The sequence below is a fragment of the Rhincodon typus genome, chromosome 27 (assembly GCF_021869965.1).
Source record: "Rhincodon typus isolate 14 chromosome 27, sRhiTyp1.1, whole genome shotgun sequence".
NCBI classification, from domain to species: Eukaryota; Metazoa; Chordata; class Chondrichthyes; order Orectolobiformes; family Rhincodontidae; genus Rhincodon; species Rhincodon typus.
This window is the reverse complement of record NC_063358.1, coordinates 43,161,121-43,181,986: the sequence shown is the minus strand read 5'-3', so window position 1 is coordinate 43,181,986 and position 20,866 is coordinate 43,161,121. Positions and strand designations below refer to the sequence as shown.

Genomic DNA, 20,866 nt, shown 5'->3' with positions numbered 1-20,866 from the left:
GGGGAAAAGCAGTTGGCTATCTACCTTATCTACTCCTCTCTTGATTTTACAGACCTCTACAAGGACAACTCTCAGTCTGCTATGTTCCAGCGAAACAAGTCCCAGCCTATTTAACGTCTCCTTATTACTCAAACTTTCCAGTCCAGGTAGCATCCTAGTAAATCTTTTCTGCACTCTTTCGGGTTTAATAATATCCTTTCTATAGTAGGGCGACCAGAACTGTACGCAGTACTCCAAATGTGGCCTCACCAACGGCTTGTCCAGCTGCAACAAGACATCCCAACTCCTATACTCAATGCTCTGACCGATAAAAGTAAGCATGCCAAAAGCCTTCTTAACCACCCTGTCTATTTGTGACTCCATTTTCAAGGAGCTACGAACCTGTACTCCTAGATCTCTTTGTTCTATAACACTCCCCATGGCCGTATCAGTGACTGTGTAAATCCACCAAAATGCAACACTTACATTTACCTAAATTAAACTCCACAGTCTTCTTAGTATAAAAGTGGAAAAATAAAGAAATAAAGTTAAAAAGTCAAACATTACAGTCCTTTCTTAAGTCAAGGACCTGCAAATGCTCCAAGCCAGGCATACCCCAACAAGGCTTGCTCTCCCCTGCACTGGCAATGTTTTCCTGCACTGGGCTAAGATCTGCCTGTGTTTGCCAACCATCTGTGCTGCCAACTGTCGCAAGGCTTTGGCCCCGACTGCCACTTCGCCATTGCCATCATCCTTCACAACTGACTGCCATTGCTGGCATCTTTCACTTCTGACTGCCATGAATGCCATCCTTCATCTCCGCTGCAGCCATCCAGGCTAGCACTCGGCTCCAGCCACTGCCGTGCATCATTGCCACATTAGTCACCTCACTGTAAAGTCTCGCTCTGATACAGCTCCGGACACCGATGAAGCTGCAATGTGGCTGATGTTAATGTTCCCTAGCCGCTGCTGTCATTAAGCAACTTGATCTCTGACCTGGGACCTGGCTAGATAAGATTTTGTTTAACTGCACTTGAGCCTGTTGGCAGATGCCAGGAATCTCATGCTCATAATTTTTAGCCTAGAGTAAGTTTAAGAATATTGGGTGAACAGGGTCTTCCTTGCTTATGGTGCTGATTCTTGCTGGAGTTTGTTTTCATGGATGGCAGTAGTCCTTTATCTAATCTGTTGGGAATACATTTTTAAGGACAAACTTGGAAAACTGGGAAATTCGAAATATTTTCTGGATGGAAAAGGGTGTTACCATGTGACTTCTTGGAAATGAAGGCAACAGTTTAATGTGTGCTGTGGTTGGCCTTTGTGCAAACTTCTAAGGATGCCTAGCCTGAAGAAGTTACCCTCCTCCCTCCGGACAAACCTCAGGGAATCTCTCTCCCACTGCAACTCTCTCGTAATCTCTTATCCATCTTCTATCCGCCTCCCACTCTCTCCCTATTTATTTCAGAACCCCCTTCCCCTCCCCCTTTTCTGATGAAGGGTCTAGGCCCGAAACGTCAGCCTTTCTGCTCCTATGATGCTGCTTGGCCTGCTGTGTTCATCCAGCCCCGCACCTTGTTGTCTCTGTGCATGGAAACCCTTTCTGGTCTTAGAATTCTGTTTTACAGATTCAAACTTCAGAGTAAAGAAAACAATCCAAAACTGTAAGTGTTTCCTGAAATCCTTTTCTCAATAGAAAGCTCTGAAGACTGGTAGAATTACCAAATACCAGTATTTCTGTCCACTGCTAACATCCAAAGAAGGAAACAAGACTCAAATCCAAGTCGACGAGAATCAGAATTGGACATTTCCATCAATCTATGGCTGTCAGCAATTTGGCTTCATAAATATGAAATCCAGTGGACATGAAAAGTCATTACATTTTATCCTTTGTTCCTGATACTTAGCCCTCAGGGATTTTCTTTTCCTTTGCTCTTTTTAAAATGCATTTTCTCTACATCTTTTTGTATTTTTCTTTATTCATTCATGGGATGTGGGTATCACTGGCTGGACCAACGTTTATCACTCATTCCTAAGAATCAAGTGCATTGTGTGGATCTGGAGTCACATGTATACCAGACCAGGTAAGGATGGCAGATTTCCTTACTGAGAGGACATCAGGTGAAACAGATGGGTATTCCCAACAATTGACAATGGTTTCATAGCCATCATTAGATTCTTATTTCTAGATTATTATTGAATTCAAATTCTACCATCTGCCATGGCAAAATTTGAACTTAGGTTCCCAGAACATTGTCTGAGTCTCTGGATTAATAGTCTAGCAATAATACCATGAGGCCATTGCCTACCCCTACATTCCTTGTGTAATGTGTCTAATTGTATACAGTTTTAAGTCAGGATCATAACTTCAGTGTTATTCAGTGTTTGCCACTTTCCTTAAGAGGTTTTGCTCCTGATAAACAGGTTAGTTTCATTTCATTAAGGAAGCTTGGTTTTTTTTTTATTCTGAATAATAGTACAAAAGAAGTAATTGGTTATTTTATTTATTTAATCAAGAGTTATATTGATAATGTAACTGCTGGAATGGTTGGTCTTGATTATCAGTGTATTCCATCATCACAGTCAGAACAAATATACTTTCAAGGAAGGAAGTTTGACATCCTGACCTGGTCTGGCATCACCCGAGCCTCCCAGTTGTGTGGTTGCCTGCCTTCTAAAACGGCCTAGCAAACCATTCAGTTCAAGGGTAATTAGAGATGGACAAGCTGACCTTAACACTGATATGCACGCTGGCATTTCCAGAGAGCTTAACTGCAGGAGAAGATTTATCCCATGGGAAGCATACCCTACATGGAAATCCCAAGTAGGCTGGTTAGCATATTTATTTGTCGCTATAAAAACTGAAAATGAGTTGTGGAGAATAATTATTTATGAAAGTGAATATTGGCAGTTATATAAAAAATTTTGAAAGTAATTGTCTTAAAGGAAAAAGATACCTACGGGCGTGATAATGTTTCAAAGGAACTCCAGGTACTGAATAATAATACTTAAGTTTCAGTTGGCTTTTCATTTGCAGGTTTATTAGAAGAAAATTGAAACATTTATGGTGAATAAGTTCCAAATAAAAGCTATTTTTATTTACCTCTGCCTTGCTTGCTTGAAACTTGTTTTCAATTTCATGAAAATCAATTGTAATTTGTTCCAATAAAACAAACATGAAATTGATGACAGAAGAAATTGAAAAAAGGTGCACACTGCCCAGTCTATGTGAAAATCTACTCAGATTGTAAACGCCAGTGGTGTCTTTAACAACAGTCGAAGGCTACAGTATCTACTGTAGCTTGGGAATAAAAAGAGTAAGAGGGAATTTGTTAATTCCAATTTTTCAAGGCAATTTAATGGGGCTGCTCCCCAGCGTATTTCAGTGTAGTATTTAAACATTACTTCTGCCCAAATACTCCTGATGTGCTGGGATTGTGCTGAGTTCAGGGGAGAGGTTTCTTCTACGTAAGCAACACATAAATAGCTTCCGCAACTGACGCTGGCAAATTTATTTGGTGGCAGGAGAAGATCATCATCTGAAAACATGGATCTTTACAAGCTTAATTGTTTTGCTGCATGTGTGCTGGTAAGTTGCTGTGGAAGGCAGGGACAATACAGGGGGAAAAAAAATTTCCTTGCAGTCCTCCCTCCTCGAGCAATGCTTAAGCATTCCAACCACTTTATGGAGCCAGGATATCATTTAGCTCAGTTCCAGGTCTATTCTGAGTTGGTCAAAGGTTGTTGAATGTAACATGCTGGCTAACCACATAGAGGTTTGTTAGGCATATTGGGTGTGTCTGTCTGAGGTCATGACAATACACTCAAACCACACTGGTGCAGTGGACTCCAGACAATGCAGTATGAGCTCTAAAATGTCTCTGTTAATTTGAAGAGGAAGAAATGTCCAGGGAGAATATTTTTAATCCAAGTACATCCCTCTCAACTTGTGTGAAAAATGTTTGCAACCAAACAATAAGAGCAAAATACTACAGATGCTGGAAATCTAAAACAAACATTCAACAAACAAACAAACAACTTAACATTCTGGAGAAACTCAGTAGATTTAGAAGCACCTGTGGAAAGAGGAAGAGAATTAACGTTTTGAGTACAATATCAGTCATATTGGACCTAAAATGTTATTCTTCTTCCTCGTTAACATTAACTATGATTGTCTGTCTACAGATGCTGCCAGATTTGCTGAGATTTTCCAGAATTCTCTACAACAAAATAATAATCATTTTCTGGACTCAAAGTTGGTTCAGGCTTCACTCTTTCTTCAATTGCTTCAGTAATGTCAGGTGCAAGCAGAGGCTTTTGTGTTCTGGAGGGGCTCTTTCGACAAGAGTGGAACTGCCATGTGGGTAAGAGCTACGGTGAGAATGGCCAACTCCAAACCATCCAGTCTTATAAAACTTTTAACTGTTCAACTATCCATCCCATGGCCCCTGCTGCTGAGTTTCCAGGAACTATATGGCTCTGGGTTGATTCCTTGGATTATTTTGATGCTCACCCCTATTTAAACTGAATGAATGCTTTCAGGAGCTTTGGAAACCAACCCTTTGTAACTGATGTCATTAGCGCAATACTGGACACAAGGAATAGGGTGCTTTTATAGCAGATTTCATGCTTTTGTAACTAGATTATTCTTCAAACATTAGCACAAAAATGCTCTGCCTAAAGTTAAATTCCTCTTTATCTGAACAATTGAAGCTGAAAATCAGTGTCATATAGGCACCATCAATCTTGTGTTGTTTAAGGACTCTTTTTAAACTGCACAAATTGAAAAAAAAACATGTCACAACAAATGAAAGATAACTTGGGTGTCTAGGGATGAAAGAATGAATGTTTTCATTCTGAGCAGTTTTCAAACAATTCAGTGCGCAGTGCCCTACATGTGTATGAAAATAACATTGAATCAAATGAACCTAACCTCTTCAATGTGAATCTATAGCCTTGAAAACTGAATATAAAATGCTTCCACTACAAACAATCCTGAGTGGTCACAGGTACTTCATGGAAAATAAATGCGGAAGAAATAGATTTCACACAATGCCAGGACGACATGGAATGGGGACATTAAAACTGCAACACAGGTTGTTGCTGTCTCTTTTCGCATTATAAAGCAATGGGGATGCACAAGCTCTTCAATACCATTGAATATGGCAGGAATATAACAGCATAATGCACAACAAAGAGAAAGGAACCTTTATTCTTGGTCTGCCAGCAACCACAGAAACAAGAAACATACGATTGACGAAAGTTTTCTTTCTAAAGTTTTCAAGTAATAATACTTCTATATTATAGAATCTGCTGACACTTATGTGCCAGATTACACATTATTAATTGTCACTTGCGCAAAATAATGACTTGTTATAACTATTTGTGGCACAACTCTAATAAGTCAATTAGCAATATGAAAAATAAAAACTTTCAGGAGGACTACATTTCTCCTGAGGATGTGAATTCATGTTATGCTTCCAGTAGCAGCCACCTGCAATTTTTCTAATCTCCACGTATGAGCTCAGAGAATGAATGCTGATGGGTAAAATGATTAGAAGAGAAGCATATCAAGCCTAGAATTGTGTCCATCCACAAAAGTACACCCACAGCAGTGAACTGAGGAGTGGTGACTTGGACTGATTTCCCCCTCTGGGGCACCAAGGCCAAAAATGGAATTTTTCAAGAATTCACTTGAGACTCCTGCAATGTTCAGATTATATACATCAGGGATTAAGCCTTCTGGGCCTAGAAATAATCAATCCTGTAAGATCTCAATGGACTGCCTGGCAGACCAATTAAATTGGTGTTTTCTCTTCATTGCACCAACATAGATTAGACAGAGGGAATACTGAAGTCAGGTAGAGACTGAAAGGCAGGTCGATACGACATACTGTTACTTCAGTGGTGTGTGGGTACATGCCTGAACGAAGGTAGAACACTGTCATAGTAATACCAGGTGGCCGTCAGGTATGGCCGACTCACATCTGTAGAGTAGAGACGCCAAGCAGCCTGGATAAACAAAACAGAGAAAGACACACACCAACAGATCAAACTATCAAACAGGACAGGACAAGAGAAAGCAAAATAAAAAGTGGCACATAAAACAGCATGCAAGATAATGGGAATTTTATGTGGAGAGAAATTGCATTGATTAATTAGGCATTGCACCTTTATGTGTATAAGAAAACAGTATGTACAATTATTAGTGCATGTGAAATAATACATAATAATCTGTAGCACTCTGTTGAAATCCGCAAATTAATTACAAAGTTGTGATTAAAAGGATTCAGATTCTTGGCAGTAGTGCAGTGAATCATGAATACTCACCCTGAATGGGTTTCAAGGGCATTTGTTTTTAAAGCATCTAAACATTTTCTTCTCATCAAGAAAAAATGCTCTTAGAATGTCATCACCTTCTGCTCCCTCACCAATTGCCTGAGCTTCACTTCTGAATATATTATGTGTTTATAGACAGTTCTATCATGGGGAGTTTCATAGCATTCAGCATCAATGTCCATCACTAATTTCTAAGATCCTCACTATCTAGTCCTGTATGTGCAGCACTGCGTCAGCCACACAGAACAATTCCCATGAGGTACTGACATGAAGGAGACTGGATGCGAGTAATATTGACCCTAATATTTACACTCCTTGCTCAGGTCCACCAACCCACACTTTACAAACACCCTTCCACACTTCACATTTCAGATTTGTGGAGAGTAAGTTAGACTGGAAGTTAGGCTGGGTCAGCTGAGAAAAGCCTAAGGGACTGCTAGTTGCCAAGGTGGGCCAGGCAGAAAATCTGCCTCAGGGTTCCAGCACTGTGTACAAAAGTTAAAATAGAACAATGAACCATATATCAGTAACTTTCCCAGGCTCTTTCAACAACATCTTCCAAACCACTACATCTAGAAAAACAAGGGCAGTAGATACATGGGAACACCACCACCTGAAATTTCCCCTCCAGACCGCACATCATCCTTGGAAATATATCACCTTTGCTTCACTGTCACTGGGTCAAATCTTAGAACTCCCTTCTTAACACACTGTAGCTGTCTCTTCAGCACAATGACTGTATCAGCTCAAGGAAACAACTCACCACCAACAGCTTCAGGGACGGGTAGTAAATCCTAGACAGCAGCCTGTGGTACACTAAAACAACATTCCTCTACCCCTTCCAACCCTCTCAACTCCCTCAGTGCCCCAATACTCATCTGTACCACTGTATACTCTCTGCACATCCCACATGGCTCCTTGAACAACCAATAGTATCCTATACGCCTCCAAAAATTCCCCATTGCCTCTCATATCCTTTATCAACTTACAGTTTCTACTATTTCTTACTTTGTATCTTCAAGTAACCATGTATACATCAAAAAAAGTTCCTTTAGTTAAAGTTTGATGTCACAAACTATATTTTCTTGTTAGCTTTGGCCATCCTTTGACGGTTTAACAGTTACAAAGGGTTTATTCACTTTTTCAGAACAATCTTCTCTATTGTCAACAATCCCAAAGGATACCTGACACCCCTAAGGATACCAAAAATCCCCAAAAAGGGTGCAAGACCCCACCTCAAAAAGATGCTCTCGACAAGAACCTAATGTCTGTGAATGGTATTCAAATTAACCCACAAGGTTCAAATCAGCTCTCAGCAAGTATACTGCGTATGCACAGATCTCCAGGCTAAAGGAATATTAAAATCTCACTTCAGAAGATTTCATTGCCCAGCTAACTCTGTAAAACAGGGTGGCACAAACCCAGCCTGACTCCCCCTTCCTCACAAAGATGCGAATGCCTTGTTCTGGGGTGAAACTTGTGACTTCAGGGCATTTCTGTTATTTTCATCACAATCGAGAGCCTCCCTGTAATGGTCAAAGTTGAGGTCATGAATAAAGAAATACCCTGCATTTGTTCAGACTCTTATCATCTGTCAGGCTCTCAGCTCTGTAAAATTTAACTAAATGGATATCTGAGGATACATCTTGAGTAAATACTAGTAATACAAGTACTTGTGTTTATCAGGATTTGCTTTCCTCCAGAACACGAACAGGTCTAGACTGACTAAGTCCTGAGAGAATGCTGCTTTGTCAGAGTTTTGTGCTTCATAAAAACTGAAAGAATTGTGGATGCTTTAAATCAGGAACAAAAACAGAAGTTGCTGGAAAAGTTCAGCAGGTCTGGCAGCATTTGTGAAGAAAAAATCAGAATTAACATTTCAGGTCCGGTGACACTTCCTCAGAACAGAACGAAGTGTTAACTCTGATTTTTTCTTCGCAGAAACTGCCAGGCCTGCTGAGTTTTTTGGGCAACTTTTTGTGCTTCAGTTAGATGTTAAATCAATGCCCTTGTTCTTAGAATGTTGCATGTTAGAGATTTCATGGAATTGACTGATGAAAAGCACAGAATTCTCCCTATGTCATGACCAATGTTTCTCTCTCAATCAATTTTTCTTTGTATCCTTTTATGCTTTTATACCACTCTGTAATTTCAATTACATTTTAAACTATTTCACACCAAGGTTGTTTAATTAAATAAGTAGGGTTTTCAGCCTTTAGGGCTTTGTACAGTTCTTGCGTTGTAGCAGAATTAGTATTTCAAGTCCAATATGATGATTCTTCATAGTTCCAAAGGACAGTCGTTTTGAAATGTTAAAGCAAAATCTGTAGTAGTCACAATTTTACAGAATACAACAAAGTTGTTTTCATTAAAGCATAGAAGTCTGAACATTGTAGACAGAACTGATATTGTGGCACCTTTACTCTTACTACAAGGGTCAATAACAATTTTAAGGTGAGGAACAACAGGTTTAGAGGGGATATGAGGAAAAATGTTTTCACCCAGATGATTGTAGGTATCTGCAACTTACTCGCTAAAAGAGTGGTTAAGCTGGGGACTCTGAAGACATTGAAAAACTGTTCAGATGCACACTTGAAACATCATAGCATAAAGGATATGGGCCACGTACTGGAAAACAGGATTATAGTGGATGGCTGCTTGATGATTGGTGCAGACACAATGGGACACAGACCCTCTATACTTGCTGAAAAATCTCTGTGGCTCTATGAGTCTAATAAACCCGTATGTCAAAAAACAACTCTTCAGCATCAACATGAATTGGCTCCCTGCATTACACCCAACAGCTGTGCACCGACACGCACATAACTGCTGATCTGATTTCAAAATTGCCTTATTGCACTCTCCAGGTCCCAAATGATGAATGAGCTCCTGAAGGACTTCAACAGAGCTGAGCAGGCCGCTGGCTCCCCCACTCACCTGGGCTTTGAAAATTAAACATCTCAGAAGTGTCTGGGCACTGACACACCAGCATTTTTACAAAACTTACACCAGTCTCATCTCTGGCAGCAACTGAAAATTAACCCTTTGATTAAAAGTCAAGGAAACTTTGAGCCAAATATGATTTAAATCCAACTATTTAAGATACAAATCATGTGAGGCTGACTTAAGCATTCATAGAGGAAATAAATACACTGCTGATGATAGGGAATGTACATTTTTGTTTTGTGATTATATACAAAGGAAGTGAAGTTCCAATGGATTCTCAGTGTAAGCTGAAATGATGCTCTGAACTAGACAGGCTTTTTGACTTTTGACCATCTCACATTCAAAATCATGAGCAAAGTGTCACTGCAGAGATTTATTGCAGGATCTCTGGTTTGTTGTTACATGAAGAGCATTTGTGCAAATAATCAGCACAAGTTCACCAAAGGGCACTTAAGCTATCATTTCAAGCAATGCTCTGACCAAATACTGAGATCTTTTTTACATTGAAAGTCATTTCTCTATGCAAAGAAGGTCAATAACAAAGTAATTATTAAGAGTAGTGAATAGCAACAGTCATTATTCAACAATACAACAGGAGTATTAACAAGGGTCCATTTATTACTCTGTACAGACTGAATGGCGAGGATCTAATCACTATTTCCTTTGATGACAGTGAATGCTAGGTTGATGGTTGCTGTTCTATATATTGGGAGTGAATGTTAAAAGTCTGATCATTATTCTAAATAATGAGTGAATAGTATTCCAAACAATAGGAGCAAATGACAGGGTTTCAGTAATTATTCTGTGCAATAGGAACAAATACAATTTCATATAAATGATCATCTCAGTGTATGGTCAGTGTATGGAGCAAAATTGATCTCTTTTATTGAAACTGCTGCGTTCATATCCTTGGCACAATGTAATTGATTGTTCAATCCTATTACTTAATCATAGGTTTGGATACTGTCTAAAATACAAATGCACTTTTTGAGTCTTTTGCAGCTTCTACCAATTCCGTTGCCAGTGGTGCCCTGAGTAGGGTGACTGGTTGACATGATGGCATTAAGGTGATCCTCATGCAGATCTTAGAATCAGTCAATGAGAATTCTGTGATTTTCTTGTGAGTGAATCCTGACTAAGCATTGAAGAAAATTTGCCCAGGCAAAGGTAAAGAATTCAAGATTGGCAGGAGAGCTTGTGAGCAAAAAGGTGGGAAAACCCATTGGGTCCTATAAAGCTTACCACATCACACAATGTACACCTGCTGACTCACCTCCTAACCTTGAATTGTTTGGAAACAAAAGAAATTTGAGAAAAAAAAACTGGTCAATTCAGAAAAACTCTCGAATTTTCCTTCCATTTCCTGAGATGTCAGGCTAAGTTCCATGAAATTATGACAGCCCATTATTACTGACATCATACTTTAACAGTAACTTACCCACTATGACAGCATACATTTCTTGGAACACGGAAGGAGTGAACCAATATTCGCTAAATGTTTAGGGAGCCTATTTCAGAGAGTCAACAAGTTTAGCCAGTCTCATAATCTTGCCTTAACATTGCTGACCAAATCATCCGTCTTTAATTTCCTTTCCTTTACTCTGTACTCCAATGAGATTGTCCTTGCTTGACTCCACTCTTGCCAATATGACTGTAGCTACAACATTTCCAACAATTGCTTCTACTTCAGTAGAGGCACCATTTTTTCTGAAATCTTCCAGAAACTGTCCTCAGCAACTACCTTTCACACACCTGCACATTAGTTCTTGGTAACATTGTCCAAAGTGATGGTGTGTACTTCCATAGAGGTGCTAATCAGATCCAACTCTTATTTCTATACTATCTCTCACAATCTCTGCACATTTGTCAAGATACCTGTTCAATATCAAAAATTAAATTAACCACATTTTCCTTCAGTTAAATATTGCATTGAAGCTCGTCTTTTGACCCCTGTCACAGACTTTATACCCTTCCAATCCATCGACAGCACTGCCGGACGTTGGAACAGACTACTCTAAAACTGAAGAAGTTTGCTTGTTCTTAGCACAGCCTGCTGTTCTATGTACGCTCCATCGTAAACACTGTCAAACAAATATTAAAATAAATGCTGATGCTGGAAGCACTGTTTACAGGTGCCACAAATAATTCATTACTAAGGAAGTAATAACAGGACATTTGGAAAGTCAAAAAACAATCCATCAAGGTCAGCATGGTGTTATGAAGAGTCAATCATGTTTGGCTAATTTGCCATAATTCTTTGGAGTTGTAATAAGCAATATGGATAATGAGGATCCTGTAGATGCAGTACATCTGGATTTCCAGAATGGCATTTTACAAAGGTGCCAAACAAAAGGTTAATACACAAGGTAAGATCAGATGGGATTCGGGGTAATTTATTAGCTTCGATACAGGATTGGCTAAGGATTTAAGGAGGAGATAGATTTTAATTGGTAACGGGTTGAAGTGCTTTTGAGGTCGAGATGAGATTAGCCATAAAAACCAAAAGAACTGTGGATGCTGTAAATCAGGAACAAAGACAAAGTTGCTAGAAAAGCTCAGCAGGTCTGGCAGCATCTTCCTCAGAACGTTCTGAGGAAGGGTCACCGTTCCCAAAATTTTAACTCTGTTTTTTCCCTTCACAGATACTGCCAGACCTGCTGAGCTTTTCCAGCAACTTTGTTTTTGTTGTGGATGAGATTAGCTATGATCATATCACATGGCAAAGCTGGCTTGAGGGGCTGGTTGCCTACTCCTTCCTCTAGTTCTTATGTTCAAAGTTCTCCTCTTTCCATCTTTGTTACATTATCTGCCTCAGTCTATCTGCTGCTGAAATCCTATGCCTTTTCCACCTCCAGACTCAACTATTTCAATGCTCTACTGGCTAGTCTCCTTCTTCTTACCATTGTAAACTTAATTTAAAACTCTGCAGCCTATAACTTATCCAACAACAATCCCTGCTACCCTATTGATTTACCCTGATTCAAAGTTCTCCAACAATTCATATCCTTATGTTGAAATAAAGAATTGCTAAGGTGCTGAGGAGCCGTGGACTTTATAGTGTCTCTGTGTTCATTGTTATGAAGTGTAAAAGACTGTAAGCAGATATACACCATTCAGCCCATCAAATCTGCTCTGTCATTCATTGAGATCATGGCTAATCTGATAATCCTCAACTCCATTTTCATACCTTATCCCCATAACCCTTGACTTCCTTACTGATAAAAAAAACTTTCTACCTTAGCCACAATCTATTTAATGCTCCAGCCTCAACAGTACTTTGCAGTAAAGAATTTCACAGATCCACCACACTGTGTGAGAAAAAATACCTCCTCATTTCTGTCTTAACTGGGCGACTCCTTACGAGATTATCCTTTCTGGTCCCAGACCCTCCCACAATGGGAAAAATGCTTCCACATATAACCTGTCAAGTCCTCTAAGCATCTCAAATGTTTCAATAAGATCTCCTCTCATTCTTCTAAGTAGAATCCCAAATTACTCTCTCCATATAAAATGACTTCATACCTGGTATCAACCTGCAGAACCTACTCTGGACTTCTTCAACACCAGTATATCTTTCCTTCGTGGTCTGACTAGTGCTGTGTGTAGTTTTAGCAAGAACCTCTACCTTTATTTTTGTACTTCAATCCCGTTGAAATAAAGGCCAACATTTCCCTTCCCTACCACCCACTGAACTCAACTGCTAGCTTTCTGTAATTTACCCATGAGAACTTTGGGATGTGAGTGTTGCTGTCTGGGATTTATTGCCCATCCCTATTGCCCTGGAGCAGGTGTGAAGCAATGGTGAAGTCATTCCAAGTCAGGATGATGTGTGGCCTGGAGGGGAACTTTCAGGTGGTGGTGTTTCCAAGTATCTACTGCCCTTGTTCTTGATTGTCGTAGTTTGGGAAGTGCTGTCGGAAGACCCTGGGTGAGTTACTGGTATGTTTCATTCTTCTATTTTAATTTTTGTACAAGTGCTGAAACCCTTAGGCAGATTTTCTGCCCAGCCCACCTCGACAACTAGCAGTCTCTTAGGTTCTTCTCAGGTAGCACATCCTGGTTTCCAATGTAACTTGTTCCTCACAAATCTGAAAATCTGACAAAAAATGGTGCGGACTGCTCCTTCAAACAGAAACTGGTTCGCTCCTGTTCTTACTCTAGTCAGACTATCAGCAAAGAACACGGGAAAGATACAATCTGTGATCGGAGGAGCAATAAACAGGGTAGGTGCAAGGCACGAGAGAGTCTCTGGGGGAAGTATCTTCCAGAGACCAGCGGCTGGAGCAGGAGGCCATGCAGGAAAATCACATGAACACAGGAATTAGGGGCAGGGGTAGGCCATTCAGTGTCTTGAGCCTGATCCAACATTCAATAAGATTTGCTGATGTGTTCACCTTGTGACTATACATTCCCATCCGCTCCCAATTACCTTCTATTCCCTATCCTAATAATGATCTATTTACCTCCACCTATAATATATTCAATAGCCCTGCCTCCACCACCTTCTGAGGCAAAGTCACAGAATCCTCTAAGAGAAAATAATTCTCCTTATCTCTGTTGCAAAAGGGCAACCTGTAATTTTAGAAACCATCCATAAGAGAAAACATCTTTTTCACTCCGCTTCTCCAAGACTATTCAGGATCTTATACAGTTCAATCAAATCACTCCTCACTCTAGTGGAAAGACATCCACGCTGTCCAAGCCTTCCTCATAAGAAAACCTGCTCATTCTAGGTACTGAAATAGTAAACCTCCTCTTAACCACTTCCATTACATTTAAACATAGAAGCAAAAAATGCGCACTGTAATTGAGATGTAGTCTCACCAATGCCCTGTACAACTGAAGCATAACATGCTTACTTCTAAATAAAATTCCCCTTAGAATAAATCTATTAGCCTTATGGAATTTGAATACCAACAGTGTGAAAGCAGGCCATCTGGCCCATCCAGTCCACAGCGATCCGCTGAAGAACATCCCACCCAGCCCAACAACCCTGCATTTTCCATGGCTAATCCACCTTGCCTACATATCCCTGGACACTGTGGAGCAAATTAGCATGGACAATTGACCCAACCTGCATATCTTTGGACTTTGGGAGGAAATGGAGCACCCGGAGAAAACCCACACAGACAGTCACCCGAGGGTGGAATTGAACCCGAGTCCTTGGTGCTGTGAGGCAGCAGTGTTAACCACTGAGCCACCATGCTGCCCCTTGGTTATGTGCAGTGGCCTATATACTAACCTTTTGTTACTCATTAACTAGAAAGCCTAGAACACTCTGCACCTTGGAACTCTGAAGCTGAGAGGTGGTGGGAGGGAGAAAGCCACTGAAGGGGAGCCACGTATTTTGCGAGATGCTTGTTTGCCCGCAGGATTTGGGGGATGCTGGGTGGTGGTAAGAGGAAGCTGCAAAGAGGATGGTGGAGATGGGATCTGTAAGTGGGGATTTGAGAAAGATAGGGAAGCTGCAAGGTAGATCAGTAGGGGATGGAGGATAGACTGAGAGGAGAGATGGATGAGACAGGGAGAGTGCAAGGCAGATGGGGTGGGAGAAAGGACAGCCGCAAGGTAATATGGGGACTTTCAGGGAGGTTGTAACGGGATGAAGGAGACAGCAGCTACAAGGCAATGAGGGGAAAATAGGGTGCTGCTGAAAGGGAACAGCCCAGAAGATAGGCAGCCTGCAACATGTGTGAAAGGAGATGGGAAGGCCATGGGGTGGTAGTGGGTTGAAGGGTTATGAGGGAGAGACTGGGAGGTAGGTGGGGCTGTAAGGGAGCTGTGGAAAGACAGACAGACTGCACAACCAGAAAGGATTGCATGAGAGGGAAGCTGAACAGGGGTTGGAGATAGAGTGAGGTTGAAAAATATGTGAAAGAAAGGGAGAAGTTGTTTCAGAATGGTGGAGGTGGGGCTGGGGATAGGAAAGAGAGAGAGGCTGGAAAGAAGAGAACACAGTTTTGAACTATCAACAAAGGAACACTTAGCTAACTGGACTCAAAGTCACTGAGTTCACAAATTTCTTTAAAATTGATGGTGAAATCTCTGGCTTAAGACTGCATATGTTCAGGAGCAACTATCTGGGATAAATCTGTTGGCTGCCATTTTAACACCTGGCACACTTAGCAACCAAGCTATCTGACCACATATTGCACCTAAAAGAAGGAAGACGTGTCTTCTTTCACAAGATCATTACTAGCAAAATCAAACATGATCTCACATTCTTGATCAGTCCCTATTTCAAATATTAAAGGGATTTGATAGGCCAGATAGGGAAATACGTTTCTATGGTGAAGGAATTAAGAGCAAATAGACACGATCTTAAAATTCATGCCAGTTCATCTAGGACGAAACCAACATGTACTTTCACACATAGGGGAGTAAAAATTAGAAACTCTTTCCCTCAAATGGTTGGGGATCCAGAGATAAATGGAGCTTCAAAGTGAAATAAATAAAGCTTTGTTAGGTAAAGTATCAAAGAATTATGGAACAAAGTCAGGTTAGTGAAGTTAAGTTCAGGTATGACCCAGCTGAATGGTGATGCAGGCTCAAGAGGCTCAATGGCCTTTGGTCAGTTCTTAATGTTATGTTCTCAGTCTCTCTTCCCTTGTATTTTACAGGATTTTAAATGTGAAGCTCCTGATTTGTACTCTGTTCTTGCTCTTCTTCCCACTCTGTGTATTTGCTGTGATATAAGGCTTGACCCTTCATCTCAGGATTCAAGAATGTAAAGGATTTCATTTGGACAGGAATACTTCTCGTTAGCAGGGTGTAACTAAATTTAAACAGCGGATACAACAACTTTTGTGTACTTGCATTCACAGATGCTAAATCACTGAAAATCAACTTAGCCAGGTATTTTTAATTTCAGAAAATAGAGCTTCTTCCAGCATACCCTTGTAGTCAGTCTTGTTCCTACTTCATAACTCCAGCCCTCTTCCATTGCAGCCGTTTCCCATCCGAACCCTTGCCACCTCTTTCCTATTCCATTACGTTTGAATGAAGAAATAGAATCAGCCTATTCAGCCTCTTGATCCCATTCCACCATTCAATAAATCATGACTGACTGTGACCTAAATCCATAAGCATACCTTTGCACCATCCCTTTATAACTTTGGCTAATAAAAATCTATCCATCTGCGAGATAAAATTACAGTTGATTAAAGTCAAGCTTTAAAATTTGACTACACCTTGTAAATTCTTTAAACTGGCAAAAATAGTTCCTTTTTATCTTCTCACCAGTTCCTCTTAATGTTTTGCAAACTAGAATCAAATCATCCTTACCTTTTTAAACTCCAGAGAATAGATTTGTGACCATAAGTCATATCCTGACCATTAACCCTAGTCTCTGTCTCCTGCCACTCAGGTCAATCCACAGGTGTCCCCCTGTTCACTACTTTAGTCAACATTTCAAAATATTCAACCAGATTTGTGAGGCATGATCTCCTTCCCAGTTCTCTCAGATCTACTGAAAGTTTTCAAGATGTTGAGTCACGCTATCCTGATAATTTCACAATAACGGATGTTGAGTTAACTGGTCTATAATTTCCTGATTTCTCTTTCTAAACATTTGTAAAAGGTCACAGGACACACAATTTCCCAATCTGAAAAATTACAAAAACTTTAGAAGATTATTATCAGAACATTTGTAACATTCTCATCAACTTCGCCTTAAATCGCGAGGGTGGAAACCATTACTATATTTCCTGAGCTGCTATGGATTCCAGGAGAAGTGCGGGGTTTAGTAGATAAAAGCTTTTCCTTCATTCAGATTGCCGGATTGCTCATGTTGCACTACATCAAAACCCACCCCAAAACTTGTGTTCAAAGCCATTTTTTAGCATTGAGACTTAGGTAACAAAGCAGTGCCTGACCATTTAAAGTGATTTGCTGTGATTGTAATGTGCTCTCAAATAATGCTGCCAGAGTGTAAAATTCTTCACTTACTTGAATGAGATTGGCAGCAGGTGTTCTTCTTTTCTCAAAGTGTTTCTGTCGATGTTGTTCTTGCACTTTGAGGGCAAAACCAGAACCTAGAATTCCCTGCAGACAACACATGACAGTCAATTACTACTTGAGATACAACATTGATCTAAACTGCACATTGTTTGCATTGTGAGTGGCAAGACAACATAACATCATAGCCAGATATTAAAGTATTGGACTTTTCTTTTGGATTCTATCCTCCTTGCCTGATGTTGCTAACCTTTCCGGAGTCATTCCACATTGCCAAGTATCCCTCAAATATCTTGTCCAAGTGGTTAACTTTCACATTGCAGACTGTGCTGTGAGTGACCCCTTTTACCAAGGGGACAGCAGAAACAAATACAAATCAGACCTTGTTGAATGTGCACAAGATAATAATCAACTCAAGGGCCCTGGGTGTTTTTTCTCATCCCTAGTCTAGGGTGTTGAAAGAAGTTATAGCGTCTCTGCATTGCCAATGCCTCAGTTAAGACATCAAACCGAAAAATCATGATCATCTTGTATGCTTCAACAGCACGGGTAGCCTGTTTAGTCATGGACTCATTGGGGTCTACCACACTACCCAATCAGAAGTAATAAGTGAAAAAGACACACTTTGATGAAGCTTTCAATCTTGCACTTATCAGTACAATTCGCAAGAAATAACAAATAAAAGGCAAAATAACATTTATACAGCCTGAGAAGAAAAATCCTGTGGGGTAATGGCTACTCTGATCAGATGATCTACATAGACATAGAAACATAAAAAACAGAGGTAGGAGTAGGCCATTTGGCCCTTCGAGCCTGCTACAATATTTAATCTAATCGTGGCTGATCATCAGACTCTGTTACCCTGTTCAAGCTTTTGCCCCATATCCTGTGACCCCTTTATCCATAAGAACTATATCTATTTCATTCTTAATAAGACCATAAGACACAGGAGCAGAAATTAGGCCATTCGGCCCATCGAGTCTGCTCCACCATTCAATCATGGCTGATAAGTTCCTCAACCCCATTCTCCCGCTTTCTCCCCATAACCCTTGATCCCCTTGATAATCAAGAACCTATCTATCTCAGTCTTAAATGTACTCGGTCCTGGCTTCCACAGCCTTCTATGGCAGTGAATTCCATAGATTCACCACTCTCTGGCTGAAGAAGTTTCTCCTTATCTCCGTTCCCTTTACTCTAAGGCTGTGCCCTCGGGTCCTAGTCTCTCCTATCAATGGAAGCATCCTCCCAACATCCACTCTGTCCAGGCCATTCATTATTCTGTAAGTTTCAATTAGATCCCCCCCTCATCCTTCTAAACTCCAATAAGTATAGGCCCAGAGTCATCATACATTCCTCATATGTTAAGCTTTTCATTCCTGGGACCATTCTTGAAAACATTTGATTTCTTGACTTCAACTGCTTTCTGTGACAGAGAATTCTACAGGCTCACCACTTTCCAAAGAAATTTCTCCTCATCTCAGTTCTAAATTGTTTACTGAATACCCTTAGACCGTGACCCCTGACTCCGGACTCCCTGGGCATCAGGAACATCCTTCCTGCATCACCCTGTCTAGACCTGTTAAAACTTTATATGTTTCAGTGAGGCCAATCAGAATGTAATTATGTAATCGTTCATGCTGTGGGTTTTGGCAAATGCAGGATGGTTTGAAAGGGTGTGCGTGAGAGAAAGAAGTAATTCTATCACTTGCTACAGGCTTCATGACTTACTACACCAGTCTCCTGTTACCTTATTGGTCAAAGATTCAAAACAAACAAATTCATACCTGTATTGAGATTTGATTATTAGGACTCAAAAACGTACAATGCATCCACTCTTTCTAGGGCCACTTCCTTCATTACTGTAGGATGTAGATTATCAGGCTCTGGGAATTTATAAGCCTTTGATTTCATCAATTTCCCCAACATCATTTCCCTACTCAGACTGATTTCCTTCAGTTCTTCCCTCTCACAATTCCCCGTGTTCCACAACATTTTGAGATATTAATTGAGACCCCGTGTGAAGACAGACCAAAATATGTATTCAATTGATATGCCATCTCTTTGTTCACAATTGTAACTTTTCCTTGTGACATTTGTCTTTACTATCTTTTTCTCTTCACATACCTATAGAAAGGTTTACAAACCATTTACTCTTGTAACAGGAGCAGGTCATTCAGTTCCTTAAGATAGTTCAGCCACTTAATAAGATCATGGCTGATTGGATTGTAACCTCAAATCCACAATCCCCCAACTCGTGATAACCTTTCACTTCTTCACTTATCAAGAACCTATCGTAAAAATAAAGGACTCTGCTTCCACCATCAACAAGTGAAGCTAGCTGTTTCACATTGCTACTGTGCAGTAGCAATGTGAATGGTGTTTTCCACTAAAAGGGTGCTGCCTTCAAACTAAAAGACATTCTGCCCATCACACAAATGAGTAGTGTGGTATATGAATTTCAGTGCCAGTGTGATACCAAGAATGTAGGGCGTAATTTCCAAAGGATATGGTATATCATATACAAATAGCATATCCCTTTAGCAGTTTGCAACAAGGAAGGTGCTGACTGTACACAAACAGCCCATGCCAGTAAAATTCACAACATGATGTCCAACATTAGATATAACTCATTTACTAAAAAAATCCTGAGTGTGCAAAATAATTATGCTGACAACTAGTTGGATTTGTAGTGTGATACACTTGTACGTACTGAAAGCTACATATAGTAATACATAAGGCCACATTATTGGGGGGAGGTGACAACCTAGTGGTATTATCACTGGGCCGTTATTCCAGAGAGCCCAGGTGATGTTCTGAGGATCCTGAGTTTGAATCTCACCATGGCAGATGATGAACTTTGAATTCAATAAAAATCTGTTATTAGGAGTCCTAGCGATGACCATGAATCCATTGTTGATTGTCAGGAAAAACCAATCCAGTTCACTGATGGGAGATCATGCCTCATAAATTTGTTAGCGTTCTTTGATGAAGTGACCAGGAAGATTGATGAGGGCAGGGTGGTAGACATAGTCTATATGGATTTCAGTAAGGCTGAAGTCAGCCTTCATCAGTCACAGCAATAATTATGGAAGTTGGGAAGTTATGTTGCACTTGTACAGGACATTGGTGAGGTCGCACATGGAGTATTGTGTTCAGTTTTAGTCACCTTGGTATAGGAAGGATGTTATTAAACTGGAAAGTGTGCAGAAGAAATTTATAAGGATGTTGCCAGGACTCAAGGGACTGAGTTATAGGGACAGGTTGGACAAGCTAGGACTTTTTTCTTCAGTGCGTAGGAGACTGCGGGGGGATCTTATAAAAGTGTATAAGATCATGAGAGGCATGGATAGGGTGAAAGCTCTCAGTCTTTTTTCCAGGGTTGGAGAATCGAGGACTCAAGGGCATCAATTTAAGGTAAGGGGGGAAAGAATACATGGGAACGTGAGGGACAACTTTTTTACACAGAGAGTGGTATGCATGTGGAATGAGCTGCCAGTGGAGGTGGTTGAGGCGGGTAAATTAACAACATTTAATAAGCGAGACAACAAGGTGCAGGGCTGGATGAACACAGCAGGCCAAGCAGCATCATAGGAGCAGAGAGGTCTGCTCCTATGATGCTGCTTGGCAGCCTCTCTGCTCCTATGATGCT

At 40.5% G+C, this 20,866-nt stretch overlaps 1 protein-coding gene across 1 annotated transcript in view; it reads right to left on the bottom strand.

Annotated features, from left to right (window-relative positions):
• Positions 1 to 20,866, bottom strand: part of LOC109916430 (potassium voltage-gated channel subfamily KQT member 4-like) — a 540,155-nt gene that overhangs the window by 111,979 nt on the left and 407,310 nt on the right. The window contains exons 7-8 of the mRNA XM_048613162.1: positions 17,209 to 17,304; positions 5,896 to 5,988 (exon numbers count right to left, since the gene is read on the bottom strand). Coding sequence (XP_048469119.1) covers positions 5,896 to 5,988; positions 17,209 to 17,304 — 189 coding nt within the window. The remainder of the gene's footprint in view (positions 1 to 5,895; positions 5,989 to 17,208; positions 17,305 to 20,866) is intronic.